The 22,780-nt window shown below is 36.3% G+C and overlaps 1 protein-coding gene across 3 annotated transcripts in view; it reads right to left on the bottom strand.

The window, feature by feature from the left end:
* Positions 1–22,780, bottom strand: part of LOC128984287 (lysosomal-trafficking regulator) — an 88,520-nt gene that overhangs the window by 11,632 nt on the left and 54,108 nt on the right. For all 3 annotated transcript variants that reach the window (XM_054403590.1, XM_054403591.1, XM_054403592.1), the window contains 13 exons: positions 21,972–22,175; positions 21,247–21,454; positions 20,472–20,678; positions 17,021–17,171; positions 9,182–9,320; positions 8,402–8,482; positions 7,896–8,059; positions 7,230–7,451; positions 4,593–4,705; positions 3,182–3,396; positions 2,006–2,158; positions 1,383–1,627; positions 454–520 (listed from right to left, as the gene is read on the bottom strand). In XM_054403590.1, the coding sequence (XP_054259565.1) occupies positions 454–520; positions 1,383–1,627; positions 2,006–2,158; positions 3,182–3,396; positions 4,593–4,705; positions 7,230–7,451; positions 7,896–8,059; positions 8,402–8,482; positions 9,182–9,320; positions 17,021–17,171; positions 20,472–20,678; positions 21,247–21,454; positions 21,972–22,175 (2,169 nt within the window). The remainder of the gene's footprint in view (positions 1–453; positions 521–1,382; positions 1,628–2,005; positions 2,159–3,181; positions 3,397–4,592; positions 4,706–7,229; positions 7,452–7,895; positions 8,060–8,401; positions 8,483–9,181; positions 9,321–17,020; positions 17,172–20,471; positions 20,679–21,246; positions 21,455–21,971; positions 22,176–22,780) is intronic.

The following is a 22,780-nucleotide window of genomic DNA, read 5'->3' as shown; positions in this document are numbered from 1 at the left end:
CAAAGCCTGTGAAAGATATCTGGCGGCTTACGACACCAACGTCACCGTGCGACACAGGGGCGAGCTGGAGTACGAGTTTTTCTTCGGGAAAGACAAACACGTATTCGAAGGCCGCAACTGGAATTGCCCTTACAAGCCAGGAGAGCTGCGCTTGGGTTATCTCGGAGAAGAATACGATCCTCAAGACCTTGGACTTGCCTGGGGAAACATCCGGTACACAATAATACAGTTTGGCATAAAAAACAAACTTGTGTCCGAAGAAGTTTGTTACGACATTGATCCTGCACAGAAGAATTGCCAATGATCGCAGTAAATGTAAGTTAATAAGCTTAATAAAATCTGTAACGAGCCAAAGTGAAGATATGTACCCAGAAGCAACACAAAAAGTAAACTTATCTTAATACATACAAGCTTAGACCAAATGTATTTAAAAAAATTGTATATTGAACTTACGTTATAGTTATTGATGTAGTGCTGTTCACTGCTTTTTTCTTGTACAGCCATTGGTTTCTTGAAGTTCCTAGTATATAAAATATTGTTTGTATCAAATAGTGAATATTGTAATCATCAGTGATACTAGAAGAGTTATATTTACTTCTGACTGACAAAAGTGTCATTCATTTCATCATGAAATCAATAAGTTCTAGAACCAAAACTAACGGTAAAGATTTGATAAAATAAAAAAAGAGTTACTGCAAGAAATCTAAGTAGATTGTGTCTATTTCTTGAAGAAATGTTTATCTTGACTTTTAATTAACCTTCTAGAAAGGCTAGGTATTCAAATCACAGTTGTTTTTGGCAACAAATCGAAGTTTTTGGTGAGGTTCAAAAGTTAGAGCAAAAACAAATACAAACTAGCCCCTTCAAATAAAAAAAAGCAAATATGATGTAGCTTAACTTTAGGATGGTCATGTTCTTTTCTTTTAAACAACTGGCCATAATAGCTCATAATAATTTGACGTATAATTTGAGAAATTTGACATCTGTCCATCATGAGGCCAAGTGACTTAACAAATATCAGGCACAACCAGTTTCAAGCCAATAAGTATGATATTCAATTCAATTCAATTTGTTTATTCACGGCAGAAGCCATTGTACAATAATGCCATTACATACGGGAAATAACAAGCAATAATAAATACCAAATAATACAATAGGTGAACACAAGATGCATAAGGATAGTAATACTAATATAATAGTAATATTATATTCACCTCTCCCCACTCATCTCTCAGGTTTGTCACCAGCTTCAAAAATGCAGAGTGCAAAAAGGGTACTTGTCTGGATCTAGTTTTACTTCAATGCTTTAGCAGATTACTTTGTCCCTTTTCCATGGATAAGAAATGTCCTGTACAGTAAAACACAACACAAATTGCACCAACCTGTACGACTGGGGATCCGTCAGATCAAGAGTGGTACTTGTATAGTCGGCGAGGACGAAGGGCATGACAGGGTATTGCATGAGGTCGTTGTAACACCTGCCGGCCATCTTGTTGAGGGTGGTCAGGTACTCCCAGTTAGTGAGGTGGCCTTCACGCCACAACTGTACTGTGTCCGCAAGGTGGTCACTGGCCACACGATGCGGCAGCTCACACTGACTCAGTTCTGAGGCAAACAGATCTCTCTCCTACGACAGATCATTTTGTTGATCAAAAAACTATTGAAAATGTTGTATTTCTACTACTGGAGACACTTTACCAGAAAGTTACACTTTACACACACTAGAGGTCTGGGGATGCCCCTATATTTTATGAGGAGTTGACTAACTGTGAGGCCTGCAGCATCTAAAAGAACCACAAAGTACAATCGAGTGCAGAGTGCAGACCTCAAGACTTGTTTTTTGTTTTTATCCTCATAATTCAGACGGAGTGGCAAAAAGAGTTTTCTTGATTTTGATACAGTGTACAGTCACATCTCACAGAAAAACTAAACAATTTCACAACACTGAATTGCCCAAAGGGAAATCCTGATGTAAACCAAAAATTCAAGGATGATAAATACATACCGATGAAGATTCAAATGCTAGCAAGTAGGTTTTGCCGTTCAGTAGGAATATCTCCAAAGCTCTTTCCTGAAGCTGGTAACGTCTGTTGTGTATTTCCTTGACATCCTCAAACTGCCAGGCTTGTGAGCAAGCATCCAGAGAACCATTGGTAACCTAAATCATCATGTAAAGTGTAAGCATAATTGAAAAAAAACCTTATTTTTTAGGGTCTTTGCCAATGAAATAAAAAAGTCAAATGATAATAATTTTAACTGTGCCTTTTTATTGAATTTTCCCCTTTATCTTACGAATATAAAAAGTAAATTATAAAAAAAATTTTTGTGGACAAACACAGAGTAAAGTAAATTACAAAGTAGCGAAAATGCCATAATTCAGATAAAACTCCCAAAAATTTACCCAATCCATTAACTTCCACCCGAGCTGTACAGTGTTCTGCCACAGTCAGGTGAATCCGTTACACACCAGACCTGATTGATACAGTATTGGAACCCTCAATCTCAATGTTTTCTGGCCTGAGAAACAACGCCTTAGACTGATCGGGCATTGATCATACTATAGTCTACCAAATATCAGCTTTGGTAACGTACAGGAGTTTTTGTTGAGTTACACTTGCATATCAATGTAACAGAGGGATTGGTTATGTTATTCTAGCGTCTATCGGACGTTGGATCCTAAAGGGTTGGAGGAGGAACATCAAACAGAGTAAAGTAAAAACCACTTTTAACATTTATGGGTATTAAAACAAAAATGTTGTTAGGTCGCGATAGCAATAAATCTAGTCTCTGCTCATAATTAACCATAACAAAGCACAGAGAAGTAATAAACAGAGGATACATTCAATGGTACACTTAAGTGGTGGCTAGCACCAGTCGCTGATGTCCAGAACAAATTCTATTCGTCCTCCCCCCTGCTCTCATTTCCCCTCTCGCCATCACGTACTAGAGAGCTCAAGCTGTAGGAAGACCCTGTGCGCTACAACTGCTGTACAACAATGATATGTGGCCATTGCCGTTCAGGATCTTCCTTGCTCGTTACAAGTACATTTTCGTCCCATCATACCAGAACTAAAGTTGCACGGTTGTCCCATAAGCTGGTATCCACTGTATCATACTTCTCTGTGAACCAAGCTACTAAGTATGGTCAAAACAGTCTTAGCATTTCTCAGCAGCCACTCACGTCTAGCTTGGAAGGTTCAGTGCTTGGTACAAAGTAGAGGCAGGTCTCGCCAATGAGAAGTTCCCCAGGATGTTCAAGCGCTGGTGTGACAATACGGGCCGATGCCATGTGTCTTATCTTCTCGTCTGTGTGTAGTCGCTCTATCAGAACTGCCGACATCGACGGACCCTCGGCTCCAAACAGGAATGAGAACGGTTGAGGACGGATCGCTGCTTCTATAAACAAATGTAGAATGTTATTATTATTTCATTATTTGTTAGTTGTTTAATCGTTGCAACAAAGTTCACCTTGATAGTGTATCATATGGTGAATGAATACATTTTGTCAACTATTTAAAATATAAATTATACTTAACCCATTGGCGCCGACTTACGAGCGTTACTCATACGGCCGCTGCAGGCCCGGCGGCCAACTTACGAGAGTCACCGCTAGGCAGCGCCATTAGTTATTTAGTTATTATTATTTTTCGCCCTTTTTGTTTCTTCTTACTATTATAATGTTTATAAATATCTTGCTTCTTGATTTGCGTATTTACTCATTTATTTTAGCGAATAACAAACAATTTTGTGTTGCCATGGAAACCACATATCACCAAAAATCAGCTGCGGTAAGGTAAACAAACGACTTAAAAAAAATGTTATTACTAATAAAAGTAGATAACGTTTGATTTTTCTACGTAGAGAATCGATTGAACTTTTTAATAGTAGTGTTATTTGGTGTCTGGCTTAATCTTGGAATTTGTATATCAAGTTTACTTTCAAAATATGGTTTTTACAATTTTCATTTTTATAATCTTTATATATATATATATATTTTTAGTTTAGTACTTTGACTATCCAATTACCACTTTTCTGTAAACAATTTTACTGTGAACAAAATGGTGAAAGAATTATTAATTTATTACCTAAGGTTTTCTTTCTATAGCAGTTAGAGTAAAAGTCTACAAATTCGGTAAAATTAATTGCCGCCAGAGGGTGCTGCAGGTAGCGCATTAATTCCTTCCCCAATGGGTTAAGAGCTGTATTAAAGAGTTAACAAGGTAAATCACCTTGTCTTTTTGTAGTTTGCAAAAATTACTTTTTGTTTTCCATTAAAAATAATATTGTAGCTGATTAATTTAAAAGCCCAATAGTCAGGGAGTAGCCTACATAAGTTCACTTTTTTTAGCCTATTTACTATATTATTACTTTGTTATTGGTCATCTTTCGGTTAATGCAACCTAACACACTCCTGATAACATTTAAAAAAATATCGAAGGATTATCGAGAGCAAACTTTAGAGACAGTGTAAGAACATATCTTTCAATTTTGTATTTTTCTTGTTTTATTTTATCTGTACGAAACATAAATTATTGAAAAAGTTACTAAGGGTATATTTAGTAAAATTTGTTTAGTCTCAATGTAACAATTACCTAGTTTATCTTGGAACTCAGGCTTGAGGAAACGTTTGTCAATGGGAAGATGACATCTCTTCAACCGTTTCCTGACTCTGGCTGGGCCCTCAGTCTCGTCTAACTGCCAAGAGCTGCAATTTTCAAGGTTTAGATTACATCACTGATTTAACGACATAGCCAAAAAATGGAATATGACAAAAACTCGAGAGTGATCCATCTTCACCAACACAAACAATATTTCTGGGCACAGTTTCTACCCAGCAAATTAAACCTAAAGACCTTGATTAATACAATTTTGCACAATGCAACAAACTTTCACACTGTACAGAAAAAACTAGGGGTGTGCGAGTATTCGAACATCGAGCTTTTTCGAGCCGAATAGGACGCTATTCGGCTCGGCTCGTGATTTTCAAAAAGTTCGAAATGTTCGAGCCGAATACTTATTGAACTACTGTAGCAAATAAAAATTAAATTAATAAATAAGGAACTAACTTTCATTTAAATTTACTCTCCTCCGTTTCATAATTGTGTCTTGATAAGCACGAACCTCAGCTCAGTCAAGACGCAATGATTATCGATCCTAATTTTGAGGAAACTACCACCTATTGCGTTGTCTTTCTAACACAACTATTCGTATCGTAATATGCAACGCAGTGCGAGTGCGTGATTGGCTAAGTCGCTATGACGACACACGGTTGCCGTGGCAACCTACAGTGCGCACTGAGCACTGCGCCTTGTGTGGGAGGGGAGATTATACCAACAAACTATTTCAGGAATTCTATTTTGGGACGGATGAAAGATAAGGAAGAAACAAAAAGTGGTCACGTGTGCAAATGTAGTGGGCGAGACAATAAGGCTGTAATCGTCGTGTCGTTGTTCCTTGTTTGTTTACTTTTTCAGATTCCTTATCAAACTCCTTATCATCAAACTTCCTTATCTGCTATCTCTCTTTTTCTCTCTCTCTCTAACAATGTACTGATTAAACAGATTGTGTTTGACGACTTTTCTACTTATAAGTTTCCCTGCGGTTATTTTAGTTCAATCAATCCCATAACCTTTCTAATGTTTATCAAAATAATTAATTAATATGTTTTGTATTTTATTTCCTTTAAACCAACCCCTATTTACCATCTGTATTTTATAGAATAAAATGTTTGTTTAGGCCTATAAAGTTTGACTGGCCACACAATTTTGTACCTATTTTATTTTTTATAAAGTAACAGTTACTTTGAGGATTATATATATATATATATATCAATAAGTGGCGCGTGCTGTAATGAATGCTTTTTATTATCAAAATAAGTAATGAGTTATTAATTTTTGATAGTACATGGGTCATTGAATACCATAATGTGATGTAGTTTCCTATTTGTATCTTGCAAATAAATAATAATTGATAGTTAATTCTGGAAATGAAAAATAGTGATCGCATTCATAAACCTGTTGTCAAAACAGCAACGAGGGTGTAAGGGTTTATTGTTTCAGACGCAAGGGTGTTTCAAGGACAAAGTGTTGGGCCACCCGGATTGGGGGGGAGGGGGCCGGTGAGACTGTGTGAAGGGGAGGAAACTGGTTTTGGCTATTTATTGATTAGTTCGCCGACCCTTCTAGATAACAAAATTGAGTGACAGTGTTAAATCATCGTGTTCTGCATTTCATTTCTTGTTTACTTTGTGTGTTATTCTATTAATTCTAGTGCTTTGGTTATTAATTCTAGTGCTTTGGTCTATTTCCTCTATATGTCAATTATATATTTTTTAATATATAAGTAAAACTTGTCTCTCCACCTTTTTGGATCCAAACCAACCATGTTCTTTTTTGATTAATAGGATTCATAAAACAAAAATATTTTGTGCATGGAAAACAACAAGAATAATCACATGTTTTTAAATTTATTTTGTATTTATTTATACAAAATAGAATTAAATATTCATAGTAGCCTAGTTACAATATACATATGTAATCGACTTGCTAGTTGTTTTGTCGTCATTCAAGGTCGCGTTGCTGTTCTGTTTTGAAAGACAATCTGATTGTCTTTGTCTCAGTCTGCACTGCATATCTCTTCAGGCCTTTAATCGATATCCTTTTATTTCTTGCATCTTCATTTAGTTCAGTTCAGTTCTTATCGTGATTATCTACTATTTTATGTCTTGACAATTCTCAATGTTTTTAAACATATTAAAATAACATTGTGTTTGTTTAAAAATTGACTGAACATTATTATTATTATGCACTTTTTTAAGAAAAAAAGTTTAATAATTAAGATAAGGTTACGCTAGGAAAAGCTCGGCTCGAAAAAGCTCGAGCTCCAACATTTTTTAAAAAGCTCGGCTCGGCTCGGCTCGAGGTTCAAAATCACTATTCGCACACCCCTAGAAAAAACCCAAAAGATTTGTGTAATTCCATAATCTTCCAGACCATCTCAGAAATGAACCGTTTAAGACCCTTAAGACAGCACTGTCAAGATGGCTAAAGGAGCATCCTTAACTATAACACAAACGTACAATTTTTATGACAGCTGTACTATTATCAAGGATTATGTACGATACCTCTGACTTCTGTCTATTGTTTATTGTCTACTTGTATAGTTTAGATTAGAAACCAGTCCCTGGGTGCGAGAAGAAGGTGTTTACTGTAACTGTCCAGGTACGTTACCTCGGGTAGCAGTGGGGGAAGTGCCACACCGCTCGCTCGTGCGTCAGCTGGTGTGCCAGTAGTTTCCACTGCAGCTGAGCGTGTACGCTGTCACTCAGGGATTGTTTGAGTCGCTCCATCACCGTCTTCCGCTCACAGTTCTGCGCCTCCACCACCACTCGGGTGACTGCCATGGCTGACTCTGTCACTGCCTTCACCACACCCTCCATGCGAGAGATGGTCCTGCCACAGTCACTTGTTACCAGTGTGTTAAATGTTCATGATAGGCATTAGATATCGGTTTAGTATAAAAACATGGGCATATATTTACAATTGTTCACGAGTACAACCATTCCACAATATAATTCTTGGATAAACCTGAGAAAAAAGAGAGTATATACCTAGGAAGATGTTGAAAGAGATGGGAAGAAACTTGTGAGATCAGACAGAATAGTCATCACCAAGGAAGAATCCTAGGTTATAGTAGAACAATGAGAAATATAGGTAGGGATAAATCAGGAAGAGAAGTAGGAGTAGTAATAGAGGACAAGAAAGGCAGAGGGGAAGAAAGGGAAGGGCGAAAGAAAGAGGAGAAGTAGGAAGAAAATAGGTGGATAGGGGTTGGAGAAATAGGGGATGAAGAAGAAGAGAGGGAAGAGACAGAATGGATTAAGACACACAATCTACCTGTTGACAATAGCCTCCTGTTGCTTGGTCCAGAGGCTGCGTTGGTTGTAGACAGTACGAGCCATGTTACTGAGGTCGTCTGTCCAGGGGTCGTAGTCATGGCCGATGGCTGCTGGGGAGTAGATACTCCAGGCCTGTAGCAACTCCTTCAGCTCTTCACAAAACTGGGAATAACAACAAAGGTAAACTCAAATCACCTATGTGACGACAACAAATCAAGTTATATTTGAACCGTAATAGGGAATGAGGGAATCAGTTTCATGAACCAGAAGTAGTTGCTGAAGCAAAAAGCAAACTTTTGATAAGGACTGGACATATGTCTCGGAGATGAAGCTAATGAAATAAAATATTGAATTAAATACCTTAAAAGGGGCACTCTGGATTCCACAAGAGGGCCTGACAAGATGAAGTAAGCAAAGCGGATGAGTTATGAAATTGAAATTATCCTTCAGGTTCAAAACCATGCAGAATCAATGGGCAATGTTGGTTTATTTAATCCACTTTACCTGTATCTCTTCCGAGAGAAGTGATGAACTGTCTGCTCCGTACATGAATTCCCACAAGTAAAGAACAAACTGCTGTTCTATCTGAAATTAAATAATTAATTTTTACTAAAGTCTTCTACTAAAGGCAAAAGGTACAAAACAATATAATGACACTTTCTGTAAATTATGTCAAGTCTTTTAGAAAAACTTAATTAAAACAGATATTAAAACAGAACAGTTAATAAGCCACTCTGAGGAAAAAAAGACCTTGACGTGACCATAGTGTGAAGGCTATTCTCCTAGAGGAATGCATCATTCTGTAATATATCCCTAAGCCAATACTTTTTATTCAAAAAAGAGTAGTAGGGATTTTAAGAGAACGCTTTAGAAGAGGTGGGTTTTTATTGAGTGTTTTTACAATACTACATTCAATAAATTTTGAATTCAATTTACTCTCTGAATAAGTCTTGCACTAAATTACATAGAGTTATGTAAAATCTTAAAAGAAAGCCTGGAAGTAAATGATTGGTTAATTTTTTTTATATAGAATTCAGCTAGCACACCTGGGAAAACTAAAGTCCAGGTACACAAAAAAGACCACAGAATGTATCACTGAGCGTATTTCATCTTAACTTCTCTATATTCTCTCCTAAACTCTATTTTTCTTCCATGTACTCTAAAAAAGTACTTAACTCGGACAAATTATCAGAGTTACATTTTTCTTTTTCTTTCCGGATATAAAAGCTAGGCTAGCTGAATTGTATCCCATCCCAAATAAATCTAACAAAAGTAATTTACTACCTGGCTATTGATGAGTATGATGCTGGTGATGATGTCTTTAGCTTTTATCTGATTGCGGAGTGACTGAATAACAAACATTCTCAGTCTGTTGGGTTGTCCCGGCGACATCATCCACATCATCAGTTGCCCAGTCATCGATCTATACAACATGTCAATCAATTACCGTAGTTTATCTACCTAGGCCTGATTATTTGGGCCTATATAGATCTGGAGTCATCATATGACTTGTTATAAAATAGCAAAGCTACTATTACGCTTCTGGTTCATTGGTTTTAATTACACTTTAGACATTTTTTAATAAACAGAAAAAAAATTTACCTAATCAACCAACATTAGACAGAGACAAAAATTCAATGAGGTGCAAAATTAAATACCCCCGTCGCAGCAAACCTGACAACTAAGCGAATTTCCATTTGTCTGAATTGATTTTCAATTAAATATATTTAAATGAGTACCTAGGTTTGCTGCTACAAGGAAACTAATAAAGTGTGTTTTTTAGTAAAATATTAATAGCTTAGTACAAAATAAATAAGTTTGCCAAGATTGATCAAAATATATCCATAAACAACCAAACTACAACATTTTACAATATTCTCCATAAGAATAACATGGGAATTTTTATTTTAAAATTTTTTAAATTTTTTCCGTTACCAATAACCGTACAAAAATACTTTTATATACTAAATTATTTGTTTTTTTAAGCTCTTTAAAAAGGTATAAAGAGAAATTGGTAAACTTTGTGTTTTGAGGGTCAAAAGTGAGAAAAACCAATTTTTACCCCATAAAACCCCCCGTAAAGCCCTGTTCCCATGGTCCGATCATGCTGGTTCGCGAACTCATTCAAGTTTATCCCGCTTTACACCTTTGAACCAAATTTCATCAAAATCAGACAAAAATTACTCAAGTTATCGCGTTCACGGACACATATATATATATAAAAATTTTTACGAATGGTGTTTTTGGCCTCTGGGGACATCAAAATGAAAAAGTAAATCGCTCCCGGGCTTAGGTCTTACCATGCCACCTACGGTAATAGCTACTTCCCTATAGGGAAATTCGCTAAAAGCGGTGTGAAACATATGTCAAACTGGAATTTATCTAATTATGGCGTACCTCAAGGGTCAATATTGGGCCCTCTGTTTTTCCTGATCTTTATTAATGACCTTCCAAAAGCTATTGGCAGAGATTTAATCTTATTTGCTGATGATACAACAGCAATCGTAAGAGAGGATTCAGTAAATAACTTAATTGTATCAATGGAAAACACTTTGGATTGTATGAAAAATTGGTTTTCAGATAATGGTTTAAAGAAAAAATATTGACAAAACTCGTATAATCAAATTTTCTTTAAAAACTGTGTAGTTCTCGATAAAATTCCAAATTTAGTAGAATCTCGTAGATTTTTGGGTGTATTGCTTGATACTCATATTAATTGGAAGATTCACATAGATAAGATGAAAGGGAAACTAAGATCTATTTCTTTTGCTTTCTTTCACCTGATAAACTGTGTACCCCAGGATACATGTATCACAGTTTACTATGGACTAGTGTACATGTTGCTCGAAAATTCGAGCAATTGCAAAGTATTTCAGGAGTTTATTCAAAACGAATAACAGTCATATTTACAATGAGTTTAAAAGAGTCAACTCAAAGATTAGCGGTGTGTAATTCAGACCATGTTTATCTTCCTTATTGATAAACCTAAAGCATGTTTGCCGGTTTTCTCCTTCTCAAAATGCCTCGCTGTATAGGCAACACAGGTCATTGATAGAGGGCCAATTGAGAACTAAAAGTCATTTTGGGGTAGTGTTAGGGCTCATTTGTAACCTAAAAGTTGAGATTGTCCAGGGTCAGGTGCTGTCTGTGATGAGTTAAGCCTACCTATTACACTCCACTGTTCTGTAGCTGCGGTCGTTATCACGATTACGCCTCCTGTCTATGTTTCGTTGTCGTCGCGTCGGAGGCATTTAAAGGAAAAAAGCAACAATTAAACAAATTACAGCTACACAAAACAACGATAAACGCACTAATTTAAGTTACAATCACGCTAACACGGTCCGTCATAGCGACACAAAACAACGATAAATACACAAATTTAAGATACAACCATACTAACACGATCCGTCTAAGGGGTTATGTTTACACAAACTCAAAAAGTAAATAAATGTACTCAATGCGTTTCATGAATTGAAAAATAAATAACAGCAATTAAATTATACAGCTGATCAAAATGTAAACAATTATGTTCTCTGTAGGATTATTATTATCAGCTGAGTTATAAAGTTATGAATCATCTGCTATTTGGTTTGTTTACATTATGTTTTGTTCTTGTAAATAAATAGTATTGATTTAGTTTACTTAAAATGAGTTTTAATAATTAATTATTCTATATTGGCGACGAGAAAATGCCTAGGAAAACAGACCAGTCTCAGTATAAGAGTGTGATTGACTGTAGTAACATGTCTTGCATACAAGATAGAATGAGCAAATTTTCATTTAAAGAGTATAATAGTGAACAATTGTGGGAAGACTACATAGCTCGTTTTGAGTTGACCTGCAGAGTTAAGGGACTGGGTGGTGCTAACACAGAAGAACAAGCGGCTCGGCGAGATCTTCTATTGGCAAATGTCGGAGAGGAGCACCTTAGGGCACTGTCGGACCAAATGTATCCAAGGGCCTGGGAGGAGTGCACCTACGACGAAGTCAAGGAGGAAGCCAACCGGTTGTTCAAGCCTACAAGGACCCTTTTTGCGACAAGGTTTGAGTTTGAAAGAGCAATAAGAAAAGATGGTGAGACATTTATTTTATTTTATAACAGATTGAAGTCTTTAGCTAGAAGTTGTAAATATGGAGATAGATTAGATGAACGAGTACGAGATAGGTTTGCAGTAGGAAGTAACTGTCCTGAATTTGAAGTCGAAGTCAGACAAAGATGGCCCGAGGGAGTTAATAACCGAGGTGAGCTTGTTAAGTCAACAGTAGTACTAGAGTTAGCTCAATCCATGGAACGCGCGAGAGAAGAAGTTTCCAAACATTCGTGTAAAAATGAGATTTTTAAAGTAAGTGACAGTAAGGAAAAGAGGAAACCAGAGGTACAGAAATCTACTGGTTTCAATAGATGTTATAGATGTGGGTTTACACATGACCCTAGTGAAGATAGGTGTCCTGCTGTTTCTGCTGTGTGTAAGAAATGTACAAAGAGAGGCCACTTCGCAAGAATGTGTAAAAGTAAAAATAACTTTTTCAAGAGAACAGATGGTAATTTGAGAAAAGTAGATGGTTCTTGTGATCAAACTTACGATGATGAGTGTAATTCTGATATTGATGTTAGCGGAACACAAATTAGGTCAGTCAAGAGTAAGGTTCCGAGAGCTACAATAGATGTAGAATTGAACGGGTATAATGTTAGAATGGAGTTTGATTCAGGAGCTCGGGTAAGTGCTATAAGTTTGTCTCTTTGGGATAAGATCAATTCCAGTGGCGAATCTCTAAAAAAGACGTCTGATGTCATGAAATGAAATGAAATGAAATGAAATGAAATGAAATGAAATGAAATGAAATGAAATGAAATGAAATGAAATGAAATGAAATGAAATCAACTTTATTCATACTTTGCAAACATGTGCACGAATGGCGTCATTACATTGGATCAAAATCATAATGCTTAATCCTAAAAAAATACAAAAGATATAATCACTATTGAAAAAGTTCTTATTCTAATACATTATGTAAGAGGAAAAATTCGTTCTTTGAATACAGGGGATTGGTTAAAAAGTACATTTTTAGATTATGTATCACTGGCTATGGGAAAAATAAGCTAGAAGTCATGGGCAAGGCTTTTGTGGACGTTACCTTACGTAATCGTACTAAGCGATTGCCAGTTATTGTATTACTAGAAGATGATGTTCCATTATTTGGGTTGCCGTGGAGTGTAGCTTTCAATCTTAATTTGCCTAGGGAAGTAAGGGTTAGGCGTATTGATAATGGAAAGACAAATAGTAAAGAGACCGGCAAGAATGAAGAAAGTTATAGAAAAGAGTTACAAAAAGAAGTTGAGGCATTAACTCAGGAGTTTTCTGAACTCTTTCGTGATGAACTAGGAACGATATCTGACTCTAATGAAGTTATCCATCTAAAAAGTGGAACAAACCCTGTATCTTACGGGGCAAGAAGAGTTCCATTCCCCTTAAGGGAGGCAGTGGAGAGAGAATTACAGCGATTAGTACAGGAAGGAGTTTTGGAAGCAGTGGACCCTTCCGAAACACCGATAGAATGGAGTACCCCAACAGTCAACGTAGACAAGGGTGGAGGTAGAGTCAGGATCTGTGGCGATTTTCGTACAACCTTGAATCCAAACATCGTTCCGGAGAGACACCTCTTGCCAACCTTTGATGACTTGACTTCTAAATTAACTGATGGAAAGATATTTTCAGTCATAGATCTTCGAGACGCGTACTTGCAAATGAAAGTACATCCTGAGTCACAAAAGTATCTTACGATAGCAACTCATGTAGGCTACTTTCGCTACAAAAGGTTGCCTTTTGGGCTTTCCTCAAGTCCAGCAAAATTTCAAAGGTACATGGAAAGTTTACTAAAAGGACTTAATGTCGGAGTTCTACTTGATGATATAATCATTTCTAGTAAGGATAAGACCACCCATATAACCACTCTTAGAGAAGTTTTGAGACGGCTAGAATCAAGTGGAATAAGAGCAAAACTGTAAAAATGTAAGTTCTTTCAGAAATCTGTAAAGTATTTAGGCCATACAATAGATGGGAATGGTATTCATCCCTCCGAAGACAAAGTTGAAACCATAAGACACGCACCAAGGCCAAGAAACGTGAAAGAATTGCGAGCCTTTCTAGGGGCACTACATTTTTACGAAAGGTACATACCTAATCTGCATGCGATCGCTTCGAACTTGCATAAGCTGACTGGTACGAAGACTAAATGGAAATGGACTGACACCGAACAAACTACGTTCGACAAGTTAAAGAATATCCTGTCATTAGAGAAGACATTAGTCCCATACGACATATCAAAGCCGATCATTGTTGAATGTGATGCTTCTGAACAAGGTGTTGGTTCAGTGCTGTTACATTTGATGCCGGATGGAACGGAAAGGCCAGTCATGTACGCCTCAAGGACACTAACGGAAGCAGAAAAAAGGTATGCTACAGTTGACAAGGAAGCACTGGCGTTAGTTTTTGCCGTGAAGAAGTTTAGACAATACCTCAGTGGAAGACATTTCAAGGTGAGGACGGACCACAAGCCACTTGAAAGAATATTTGGAATGCATCGAGATCTTACCAAAGTAGTAAACAACCGTTTGGTTCGTTGGGCTTTGTATTTAATGGAGTATGATTTTGAGATCCAGTACATCAAGGGACAGGATAATTGTTTGGCTGATTTTTTATCTCGGTTTTCACTCAAGACACAAGAAGTATTGGATCCAGATGAGAGAGAGATTCGAGCATTGGTTCAGGAGAAAATTGACGTAGTTTATCCAAATCATGAACTTGTACTGGAGTATAAGAAAGATCCAAATATGAAGAAACTTATAGACTACCTGGAACATGGTTGGCCAAAAGATACAGGAAACTTGCCACCATCCATGAAACCATATTGGAATAAGAGAGAAGAGCTGACATTAGAAAACGGCATAATCATGCGATTAGGAAGAATTGTAGTGCCACAGATTTTGAGAGAAAATGTATTGAAAGAACTCCACAAAGGACATCCTGGAATAGAGGCAATGAGATCCCTATCAAGGTATTATTTTTGGTGGCCTAATCTGAATAAGGATGTTGAGGTTTATGTCCGTAGATGCCACCCTTGCCAGAGTAACCGATCATTTGACACAGAAGTACCTCTATATCCTTGGAATGTGCCAAGTGATCCATGGGAGCGAATTCATCTTGACTTCGCAGGTCCATTCGACAACCGATTCTGGTTAGTAGGAATCGATGCGTACTCAAAATGGGTTGAGATCAAAGTTATGGACCGTACGACAACTGCTGCTCTTGTAAATAGATTAAGGACTTGGTTTTCGAGGTATGGTGTTCCTAAAAAAATTGTATCGGATAATGGCACCCCCTTCACATCTCATGAGTTTAAGAGTTTTTGTAAGGACAATAACATATGTCATGTTACATCTGCGCCGTATCATCCAAAAACCAATGGTTTAGTGGAGAGGATTATCAGAACCTTCAAGAGTCGATATAGTGCTTGCAAACAAGAAGGTCTCAGTTCATCACTTGCACTTTTACAAGTGTTGCTTGCTTATCGAAATACCCCACAAAAGACCACAGGACAACCACCATCAGTCCTTTTCTATGGTAGAAGATTACCAACAGCTTTGGACAGGTGGAGGTATAATAGCAGAGAGAGAATAGAAAATCAAGTGTGGCGACAGAAGTACTATCACGACTTAAAATCCAAACAAAAGGAGTTTTCTGTCAAACAAGAAGTGTGGGTTCAAAATGAAACGAAGAAGGGCTGGAGACCAGGAACAGTACAAGAAAGGACGGGAGAGCTATCATACACCGTTTTAGTAGGGGGAGATATAAAGAGAAAACACACTGACCAGCTGAGAGCAAGAGAAGGTGCAACTGATCCACCTCAATGGAAAATGCAAATGGAACCTGAAACTGATGATGTACATAGTTTCGGAAACTCAGCCTAAATTGGGTGGGGAGAAATGTAGGATTATTATTATCAGCTGAGTTATAAAGTTATGAATCATCTGCTATTTGGTTTGTTTACATTATGTTTTGTTCTTGTAAATAAATAGTATTGATTTAGTTTACTTAAAATGAGTTTTAATAATTAATTATTCTATATTCTCCATAAGGATAACATGGGAACTTTCAAAGCCACTGGGGCAGAGCCCGAGGGACTTTATCAAAAATGTAAGGCCAGTTTGCAAATCTACGCGACACGCTCTTTCCAATGAGACGTCAATGGATAAAATCGGTTAAGAAATGGCGGAGGAGTTCAACCGACAAAGTTTCATGTAGCGTATTAATTATATAGATACTTTGATTTATCTTGAGGTATGGGATCATACTGTGGTGAGTGTCAACAGAAGTCAAATCCCTACTAATTTTACAGAAAAAATTATTAGAATATTAACCAAATCAAGAAGGAGAAAATCATGTAAAAACCTGTTTAAAAATCTTAGAATTCACACCATTTTTGGATTATACATAAATGCAATTCTAAATTGGATACATGACACTAAGGAAAATTTTTCAGATGTAGTCAAATTTACACATAGTTATAATACAAGGAATAAATATAATTTCAGATTACCACATCACAAGTTGAACATTTTTAGGAACAGCCCTCAATATATGGGACTTAGATTGTACAATGAATTACCCCTGTATCTTAAAAATTTAAATGCTACTCAATTCAAAGATAAAATCAAATATAAAATAATTGATAAAGCCTACTATTCACTTGACGAATTTTTGGAGAACTCTATAGTGTAAATAAAAATTCTCTGATATCCTACATGAGTTTATTTTAATTATTTTAACTATTAATTTTACTATAAAATACATCACTATGAGGAAACACCTGTTCTTATGTATGAAATGTACTTTATAAAGAACGTTTTGTGTCAATAAAATATGTCTATGTCTATGTCTATGTCTATGATTTGAGGATGAATATGCTTAAATCAAATGCAACCGACAATGCTTGTGGTACTTCGAGTACTACTACCTCAAGTACTTTCAAAAACTCAAGTAATTGCTTGAGTAATCGCACTTGGATACTCGCCCACCCCTAATTACAGGTATTTATACTTAAGAGCACAAAATGTTGCCTAACCTGACAGTATCTCTGCAGTTCCATACGATTGTGTTCCAGGTGTTCCGAGACCCGGACCTGCGATCTGCAATGGCAGCCATTCCAGACAGAAGAACGGAGAACAACCGACGAGCAAACTTCTCCTCATCTGCACTCATGGGAGTACTGCGCTCTGCAGGCAACAGAATTATCACAAGGTTGAAGCATCAATATTAAAACTCATGAGACTGAAATAACTGAAAAGTAGATAAGATGGAGGGATTTGTAGAGAAGATGACTGATGTTAGAGGAAAAGGAACAGTGGAGGGATACAAAACATAAAACAATGATGATGTCTGTTTGCTACCTCGACTCGGGAATTAAAATTATGTATCTGACTTTACAACTTAAATGAATAACTTAAGTCCAAAGAGGAATCAAATAAATCGACATAAAAACCAAACGTAAAACTGGTTTTAAGAAATTCAGAAGTGGTATACCAGTTGTTACTAAAACAAACAACAGGACTTTGTTTGTTTAGAACAGTCAAAGTTATTTTGGAAAAGGCAAAGTATATATATATATTAGGGGTGTGCGAGTACTCGAACCTTCGAGCTTTTTGGTCGAGCTTTTCATTATTCGGCTCGGCTCGAGGCATTTTGAAAAAGCTCGAAGTTCGAGCCGAGCTTTTAATACTAAGTCAAAACTAAAAAAAAAAAAACACTTAATTTGGGTCGTAATTGGAAACAATGTTATCACAATTCTACGTTGTTCAAGCATTCGAGGTTTGATAAGCACGACCCTCAGCTCAGTCAAGACGCAATGATTATCGATCGTAATTTTGAGGAGATAGTAAAGAGACAAACTACCACCTATCGCGTTGTCTTTCTAACACAGCTATTCGTATCGTAATATACAACGCAGTGCGAGTGCGTGATTGGCTCGTTGCTATGACGACACACGGTTGCCGTGACAACCTACAGTGCGCACTGAGCACTGCGCCTTGTGTGGGAGGGGAGATTATACCAACAAACAATTTCAGGAATTCTATTTTGGGACGGATGAAAGATAAGGAAGAAACAAAAAGTGGTCACGTGTGCAAATATAGTGGGCGACACAATAAGGCTGTAAACAAGTATCAATCGTCGTGTCGTGTCGTTGTTCCTTGTTTGTTTACTTTTTCAGATTCCTTATCAAACGCCCCTATCTGCTATCTCTCTTTCTCTCTCCGCTCTCTCTAACAATGTACTGATTAAACAGATTGTGGTTGACGACTTTTCTACTTATAAGTTTCCCTGCGGTTATTTTAGTTCAATCCCATAACCTTTCTAATGTTTATCAAAATAATTAATTATCTGTTTTGTATTTTATTTCCTTTAAACCAACCCCTATTTACCATCTGTATTTTATAGAATAAAATGTTTGTTTATAAAGTTTGACTGGCCACACAATTTTGTACCTATTTTATTTTGTATAAAGTAACAGTTACTTTGATGATTGTTTAAATATCAATAAGTGGTGCGTGCTGTAATGAATGCTTTTTATTATCAAAATAAATTATGGATTATTAATTTTTGATAATACATGGGTCATTGAATACCATAATGTGATGTAGTTTCCTATTTGTAACTTGCAAATAATAATAATTGATAGTTAATCCTGGAAAATGGAAAATAGTGAATGCATTCATAACCCTGTTGTCAAAACAGCAACGCGGGTGTAAGGGTTTATTGTTTCAGAGGCTAGGGTGTTTCAAGGACAAAGTGCTGGGCCTCCCGGCTCAGGGGGGGAGGGGTGGTGGTGAGACTGAGAGAGAAATGGGGGAGGAAACTGGTTTTGGCTATTTATTGATTAGTTCACCGACCCTTCTAGATAACAGAATTTAGTGACAGTGTTAAATCATCGTGTTCATTATTTCATTTCTTGTTTACTTTGTGTGTTATTCTATTAATTTTAGTGTTTTGGTCTATTTCCTCTATATGTCAATTATATATTTTTTAATATATAATTTTACTTTTTACTTTATCTCTTCACCTTTTTGGATCCAAACCAATCATGTTCTTTTTTGATTAATACGATTCATAAAACAAAAATATTTTGTGCATGGAAAACAACAAGAATAATCACGTGTTTTTATATTTATTTATTTATACAAAATGGAATAAAATATTCATAGTAGTTACAATATACATATTTAATCGACTTGCTAGTTGTTTTGTTGTCATTCAAGATAGCGCTGTTCTGTTATGAAAGACAATCTGATTGGCTCAGTCTGCACTGCATATCTCGTCAGGCCTTCAATCATATCCTTTTATTTCTTGCATCTTAATTTAGTTCAGTTCAGTTCTTATCGTGATTATCTACTATTTGATGTCTTGACAATTCTCAATGTTTTTAGACATATTTAAATAATATTGTGTTTATTTAAAAATTGACTGAACATTATTATTATTATTATGCACTTTTTGAAGAAAAATGTTTAATAATTTATTTTTTTGATAATGTTCAGAATTCAGAATTATGTTTGAAATTCCAGATAGGGTTAGTTGCAAAACATTTTTTGCTGAAAATAAAATCATGACACTCTCTAATATTTTCATTTTTTACAATTTAGTTTCCGTTAAAGAGAATCTGAATAAATTTGTTCCTTGCAACTCAATCCACGGGTATATCACCAGACAATCAAAAGATTTATATATTCCTCAGGCCAGGCTATCAAAATTAATCAAAAGTTATAAATATTTGCAAATAAAACTATTTAATAAACTTCCAGTACATTTTAGAAATCAGGAAAGTATTAATTTGTATAGGTCAAAATTATCAGATTGGCTTACAAGTCGTGATTTTTATTCAGTTGATGATTTTTTGCAGAATGAAGATTTTTTAACGCTTAAATGTGAGGCCAAGCAGTCTTGATGATTCTTTGTTCTTGTTATGGTCTTTTCCCTGTTAATTTTAAAGTTTTTATTATTACTGATGCTTTATCCTTTTAAGATTCTTTTAACTTTATTTTAACATTTTCTGTAGAATATTTAATATTTTATTTAACATATGTAACAAAACATGTTGACCTTGTCTATTGTAATGTTTATATTACCAAACAACAATAAAGATTTATTATTATTATTATAAGGTGACGCTAGGAAAAGCTCGGCTCGAAAAAGCTCGAGCTCGAAAATATTTTAAAAAGCTCGGCTCGGCTCGGCTCGAGGTTGAAAATCACTATTCGCACACCCCTAATATATATATATACATATATTTTTTTTTTTATGAAAAAGTCACCTTGTCACTTCAGTAAAAAAAGATCACTACTAAAACTATCGTAACTTTGTAATTTTTAGTTTTATTTTTTTGGGACAATCAAAATTATATGTTGATAAAGAAGATTTTTTTGGAATGAAAGATTTTCGTTATGTATAGCTGTATGGAAGTTAGCTATTTGTACACAGAGTGATAAAAAATTGTTTTTTAATGACCAGTAGACTGATGTTACCGGAATAGATGAAGAACTCGACGGCCTTTGTGATGATCATCTTGAAGCGGTCGTTGATCTCACTGCGAGGAACTTTGTTGGGTCGGCCCAGACTGCCCCAGGTGCTGTTACTGCTGAGGCTGTTGACACTGTCACTGTTGGAGGAGGAGTTGGACGTCAGCTTCGGAGACACAAGGGCCTCCAGGTCATCAAACCCGGGGGACAACACTGTATAGACAAACAAACTAGATGACATCGCAGCCACATTTAAGGTTGTCACAAGTTTAAAGGGCGTAAGTGAATTGAATGTCAGAGGTGCCCTGATGCCAATTGTTGATTTATTTAGTGTGCAAAATTGTTAACCAAGCAAGATTGAAGGAACAATTTTTTTGTTATCTAAAGCATTTTTATTTTACCAGTGTCTTTGAATAAAAAACTAAAGGTGGGATTGAATTTTTACTTTAGCACAGTGAGTGACTTTTCAAACTACATTTGAATAAAATATTGGTTACTACTGGCTCATATAGACGGGATGTCTATTCGCAGAGCTTCCTCTGGGTTTTTTTACCCTGTTTTTTTTTACCCTGCTTAAAACTGATTAATTTTAAAGTACATCATAAGGATTTATCATTTGAGACTTTACATACATTGCAAGTCAAGTTTAATATTTATTTTTGTTATCCGAAAGTTTCCTGGTCCTATGAGTTTAGAATTATCAAAGGTAAATTGTACTACATAATTAGCATACATTCAGTAAAATATCAACTCCCACTCCAAGCCATGGTGAAATACTGACCAGAACTAAGGAAGGCCGAAGCAGTTGATCGTATCCTAGACGCAGGCAGCTGTTGAGAGTTTATTTTGTCCTGGATGAGATTCTCCGCGTGAGCCAACACAACACACTGTGTGGAGCGTAACACCATCACACACCTGGCCTTGGGCCCACAGAACCCAGCCTCTAGTCGCTCTAGATATCTCAGTATCACCAGGATATCACTCACCACCTACACAGCAGGCAATGTTTATCAAATAAATAATTATAGTTGACGATTAACACATGGTGTAGATTTTTGATTTTGGAACAACTGTGCTAGTTTAACCTAACCTAATCAACCTAATTTAATTGGTCACTTATCAGAATTTTTAAATCTATTTTAACATGTAGTCAGCAGCAGACAATGAATCTATACAAAACGTGGAAGCCTATTCATGGAAATTCACACTTAGGTTCCACTGATACGGTACAAAAACAGTTTTCTGGAAAGATCTTATCACCCCTTGTGTAGGAAAAATCATACGATAGCTTCAATTCAACGTAAGGTTGCTCGGAAAAATAGGGCCAAGTGCCAGTAATTAACCTTCCACAGATTGGCTTAAACCATCATAAATGTTTTAGAAATATGAAAGTGTCTTTTCTTATGAACAATTTTTATTATAATGTTAATGAATTCATGATCAGTTTTAAACAACACAGAGGCGATCATTTCTTCTTGCCGAGGTGCCAATATATCGTAACTTTACCTGCATGTTGTGGTTGCCCGGAGAGTGGATGGCGTTGGTGAGGATGGTCAACAGCAGACTCTGTACGTCCTCTACCAGGATGTCAAGGTCACTGATGTCACTGAGGTCCGTAGGTTGTGACGGAGTGTGGCTGATCACGATCAGTGTCTTACACAGAGTCTCAACCAGTCCACAGTCCATCAGTGCTCTCTGGCCTTGGGCCACCTGTCACACAATGTATGATAATCATTAGAGATGAACAGAATCCTAAGGACAGGATTGGTATTCTACCAACCTTATTTCGCCGTATCAGAAGTGCCGATGATGATGACTCCACGATCCCGAGAGATGTTCATGACGGTTTCGCGAAGCCATCAAGGGGACAATAAGGTTGTATTCATGATCACAGGATATGTTCATGATTTCATGATTCATGATTCATAATTTCAACACTTTCTATGTTCATATTCTGGAGATCAGGGGAGGTATTAATGATGGTGCCATGATCGCGGGAGATATTTATGATTTCATCACTATGGCAAGTGATAAGAAAAGAATGAAAAAGACATTAGTGTCATTAAAAATGCTACAGACAAGCACTTTTCATAAAAGTTATGCATAGCAAGTTAAAAAAAGAAATGTTTCCGCAATCAAGGTTTTTAATCATGATGACATTATGATAGATACACAAAATGTGTATTTTACTGAAGCTAATACAGTACTGTTATTTTTTGGCTGGTAACCATATCAAGCCTTAATACCCTACATAGTTTTTAAAAATGCAATGATTCTAGGTTTAAATACCGGTTTGTGGTTAGCTTGCAATGTTT

Source organism: Macrosteles quadrilineatus, unplaced genomic scaffold (assembly GCF_028750875.1).
Source record: "Macrosteles quadrilineatus isolate MER2022 unplaced genomic scaffold, UCM_ALF_1.0 Scaffold_2__2_contigs__length_208266976, whole genome shotgun sequence".
Lineage (NCBI taxonomy): Eukaryota > Metazoa > Arthropoda > Insecta > Hemiptera > Cicadellidae > Macrosteles > Macrosteles quadrilineatus.
Note: the sequence above shows the minus strand (reverse complement) of the source record. Positions and strands in the feature narration are given on the sequence as shown.